At 40.0% G+C, this 4,536-nt stretch overlaps 1 protein-coding gene across 2 annotated transcripts; it reads left to right on the top strand.

Annotated features, from left to right (window-relative positions):
• Nucleotides 1–947: 947 nt before the first annotated feature.
• On the top strand, nt 948–4,295 carry LOC146975049 (olfactory receptor 8G17-like). Of its 2 annotated transcripts, XM_085796909.1 has the most exons (2): nt 954–1,861; nt 4,259–4,295. In XM_085796909.1, the coding sequence occupies exons 1-2, from the start codon at nt 954–956 to the stop codon at nt 4,293–4,295; spliced, it is 945 nt and encodes a 314-aa protein (XP_085653035.1). The 2 variants fall into 2 exon arrangements, with proteins under 2 accessions (XP_085653034.1, XP_085653035.1); XM_085796908.1 differs by lacking the exon at nt 4,259–4,295 and having other exon boundaries at nt 948–1,904.
• Nucleotides 4,296–4,536: the final 241 nt, after the last annotated feature.

Genomic DNA, 4,536 nt, shown 5'->3' on the forward strand with positions numbered 1-4,536 from the left:
CCCAAAACATATGTATAAATGTCCCATCCGTTCTTTTACATCTGGGACATTTTGCTGAGATAGTTTTGGAAATTTTATGCATTTTTGTTGGTGTTGGGTATAGTTTATGAATGAATTTAAAATTAGATTCCTTAATTTTGTTGCTAGTGAATGGAAAGTATATTATTTCACAGATATTTAACCAGGTATTTTCTTCAAAGACTATTATATAGTATATAATAGTAGTAGTATAGTTTATAATATCCTTTTCCCATGACTTCATTAATATCTGGAAAGATGACTTACCTCCTCTTGAGAGAATGCTGTAAAAGTCACTTATTTTCCCTTTTATTGTTTCTGAGGACATTAATATATGTTCTATCTCGGATAGTACAAACTGCAGTTTGTCTGCTTTAATAAGTGAATGAACAAGACTCCGAATTTGTAAATATTAAAAAAAAAACTTTATTAGAAATGTTATATTCCTTTCTTTAATCAGCAAATGATTTGAATTACCTATTCAGATTAAATAGGTCTTTAAATTGTATTAAACCGGAGTTTGTCCATTCTCTTACGTTGATCTTTGTTTGAATGTTCAGGTCTGGATTTTGGTAAATAGGTGAGTCCACAGAAGTACAATTTTCCCTTTTTTGATAAATTTGCTGAAAGTTCAAAAGTGTTGTTACATGTGTTACATCACACATCATCGGACGTAAAGAACACTGATTCCCCTGAAGATTATAGCATGTTTATAAAACCTTCCAACAAAGAAGCTCTGGATTAGAGTTGGTGAGTATTATCAACAATGAGCAGGGAGATACAAAGTATCTTTGAGTCACTCAAAGTAGGTGGAATCTTTGATAACTGACAAACTATGGAAAGCAACTTACAACACCTTCACTTCTATCTGCTAGCTTGCAGCAATCAAGCACTGGGTGTTTATTTTTGGTCTTTATGCTGCTTTTTACAGGTTGATGGAAAACTACACCTACAACAGCTTCACACTCCAGTTAGAAGGCTTAAATGTCACCAAGGACTCCATCTACCCTGTGTTCCTTATTATTTTATTCTCCTTTCTGTTTATAATTGTTGCAAATATTGCCATTGCAGTCCTTGTTTTCATAGACAAAAACCTTCACCAGCCCATGTATCTACTCTTTTGGAATCTTTCACTGAATGACATACTTGGAAACTCAATCATTTTTCCTCGTTTGCTTATAGACATATTGCACCCTCCATCGGAACGTCTCATCAGTTACTATGAGTGTGTATTCCAAGCCTTTACCATACATATGTTTGCTACCTCTGCTCACACTGTGCTCATGATTATGGCTTTTGACAGATATGTAGCCATCTGTAATCCCCTACGTTATGCCACTATAATGACCAACAGGATGTTAGTGAAGCTGACAGTTTCTGCCTGGGGAGTGGCCTTTGTTCTGGTCGGGATTCTACTCGGTCTGACCATAAGATTAAACCGATGTAGGACTCTTATTAAGAGCATTTACTGTAACAATGCTGGGCTGTTCAAACTCTCCTGTGAGAGTGTGTTTATCAATAACATCTATGGCCTCACTTTCACTGTGGTTCTGTTCACAGGGTCTATAGGCAGCATGGTTCTCACCTACACCAAGATTACAGTAGTCTGTCTGACCAGTAAGAATAAGTCCCTGAACAGAAAGGCATTGCAGACCTGTAGCACTCATCTGTTTGTGTATACGATAATGTTGCTCTGTGGACTGTTGATGGTTGTTTTACATCGTTTCCCACAGTATGCAGAGTACAGGAAAATTACAAGCATTTTGTTTCAAATCATCCCTAGCAGTTTAAACCCAATTGTTTATGGTGTGCAGTCAAAAGAGATTCGAAAATTCTTATCAAAGTTTTTCGAGTCAAAGAAATTTTTTTCCAAAGTTTTAAAGTAACATTTCTATTTCATGCAGAGCACCAGAACAGGCAGGACACAGATGTTTGGACAAGTCTTTTTTAATGTGTAACTTTGGTGGAGGGGCGTTGCTGATTAAAACCTTCCTAAAGGATTTTTGAGTGTGCTGTTTTTTCTCCCCTCACTTAAAACCATATATTCACATGTACTCTGTTAATACTGTGCCTCACCACCCTTTCTCTCTTTGTCTGATATATTAATATATGATTAAGATTTAAATATTTAATCAGGATTAAGCGCACATTTTTTATCTGTTCTGAATATACCTTAAGAGGGATATTTTTCACGTGTTTATTACTCTTATCAACAGTGTTGGGTATAGTTACTTTTGAAAGTAGTTAATTAAGTTACAACGTTACCATCAATTAAAAGTAATCAGTTACGTTACTGCGTTATCTATGAATAAAAGTAACGCGTTAGAGTACTCATGCGTTAGCAAAAATTAAAAGCCTTTTGCAGCGCCTTGCACATGCTGCAACTTAACTGACAGACACACAGTCTCTTTTAAATGCACTGAGTCCTGACGAATAACATCAGTCATCCAACCAAATTAACTCTACAGGATAACAACAGTAAAGACAGTCAGAAATATGCCACATAGCGGGTTTTTTTTTTTTTTTTTTTGATCGCAGAACTGATCAAAATTCAGGAGTTGCCGTGAATCCCTCTCAGCGGCTTCACTGCTCGATCTGTCTGTGAGTTTGAACGGAGGACTCACGGAGAGGAGGGAGGCTGGCGAGACGTGAACTTCCTGCCTTGTGTGGTTGAATGTACTGGTATGACACTGCTGCTACGGCAGCTATGGAGTAGAGATCGGGGCTGGACCGGGGGAGAACTGAGCTGCCGCTCGCCGAGAGGAAGCTGCTGAAAGCGGGCGAGCACTGAGAGCCGGCCGGGTTGCTTGTTGCTGCTGGAGAAGCAGGTCCGTACGTGGAGCTGGTCCATGTAAATGGGCCCTTAAATTGGATGTGGAATTTTTTGCAGTCGATAGAAGCTTATCACCAACGCAGAGTGTGCATTTTACCGTTATGTTCTTGTCCTTTTCGCCGGCGAATTGAAACGCACGCGCACACACACACACATAGGTAACGTAGGTCAGCAGGGCACAGACGCATCACAGCACTGCACCTCAGCTGACACATCCGCAGGTTGCACAGTAGTCTGTCTGACGCGTTACCCACAACACTGCTTATCAATATGTGAGTGGACAAAAATGTTTGCTTTTTCAAATGTATCTTATTGCAACAATCTGCACCAAGGACAAATACTGTCCAAAATATTCTTCAGAATAATCTCTGAGGTGGATTGGTTGTACAGTTGGTCTGCTCTTGGTGAGGGGAAGGAGGGCTCTCTGCATCAGCTGTGTGCTTGGTGGGCATGTGGACAATATTCCAAGATGTTAATGTTTCGACATCCCATTGTCCCGACCATATTAAACCCACTGTTCTGACGTCCCATTGTTCCGAAATCTCAAGTTTCTAACTTTAACCCAAACCACCAATATCTGATACATAATACAACATTATTGTCCCTAAGCAAACCCTAATCCTAACCATAACCCACATCCCATAATCTGCCGGGGCCGGTCAGCACTGTGGAGGAGCTTCGCAAAACACCCGGGCCCCCATGAGACTTTAATAGAATTGTATAACTAGGCTGCGTCTTAGAGTGTACCTTCTGTCTCCTGGACTTCCAGTGTAACTCCTGGTCATTTCCAACCAACTTTCTTCAGTCTTATAGCATAGCTCGCAGCAACTTTGTGTAATTCATTAAATATTAGGTATGACTTACTAATCATTTTAGGTATATTGAAGGAAGTACTGTACAATATAAATACATGCTTTTGCTCATGGTAGTTGTAATGTTTATTTACATGTATCAGCAGGCAAGCTTCACCCATATTCCAGGGATTTATTAAGTTTTGTCTTGTACTTCATTGTATGATTTGACATAAGAATATGTTGAGAAATGGGTACATATTATGGAAATTGGCTCCTAACAGGCTGACTGGTATACAAAGCAAACCTACCTCTCTCAAATGCACATCTATGGAAGTCATCCAAAACACAAACAATACATGTGTAATAATATACATATCTTTAAAGAAACTTGGGGCAGGATCAAGAAATAAGACACAGCGACTGTTGTGGCCATAACTGCAGCCATCAGCCAATCTGGTGTGGGAGCGCGCATGAACTCCACAGCACTGCAGCTGATGCTTTGACACTGTGGCTGTATTGGAAATGGCACACTATACTGCTAAGACATAGCCTACTGATTTGGTCAAATTATAGTATGTAGTACGCAGTATGCAAACAAAAGCACAATCTGCAGTATTCAAAAAAAAAAAAAAGTCCACATGTCGTACTGATTCGCCTCGTTTCCTCCCCAGTTTGACCAGGCAATGCGCTCAGCAGTTACACCCCGCCTTTCCAAACGTAGACTTACATTCTTTGTAATAGCGGGTTTTCCTATTTTCCTATTAGAGTTGAGAGAGAGACAGGAAACGGGACGCAGAGAGGGGGGGGAGTGACACACAGGATAGGGCCGCTTGATGTGGGATTCGAACCGGGGCTGTCTGCAGTGAGGACTATAGCCTCAACACAAGGGGC

Source organism: Trachurus japonicus, chromosome 14 (genome assembly GCF_045865225.1).
Source record: "Trachurus japonicus isolate A0001 chromosome 14, Traja_1.0".
In the NCBI taxonomy this organism is placed as follows: domain Eukaryota; kingdom Metazoa; phylum Chordata; class Actinopteri; order Carangiformes; family Carangidae; genus Trachurus; species Trachurus japonicus.

Bases quoted from the DNA above. Each gene is read 5' to 3' on its own strand.
- LOC146975049 (XM_085796908.1), top strand. From the start codon at position 954: ATGGAAAACTACACCTACAACAGCTTCACACTCCAGTTAGAAGGCTTA.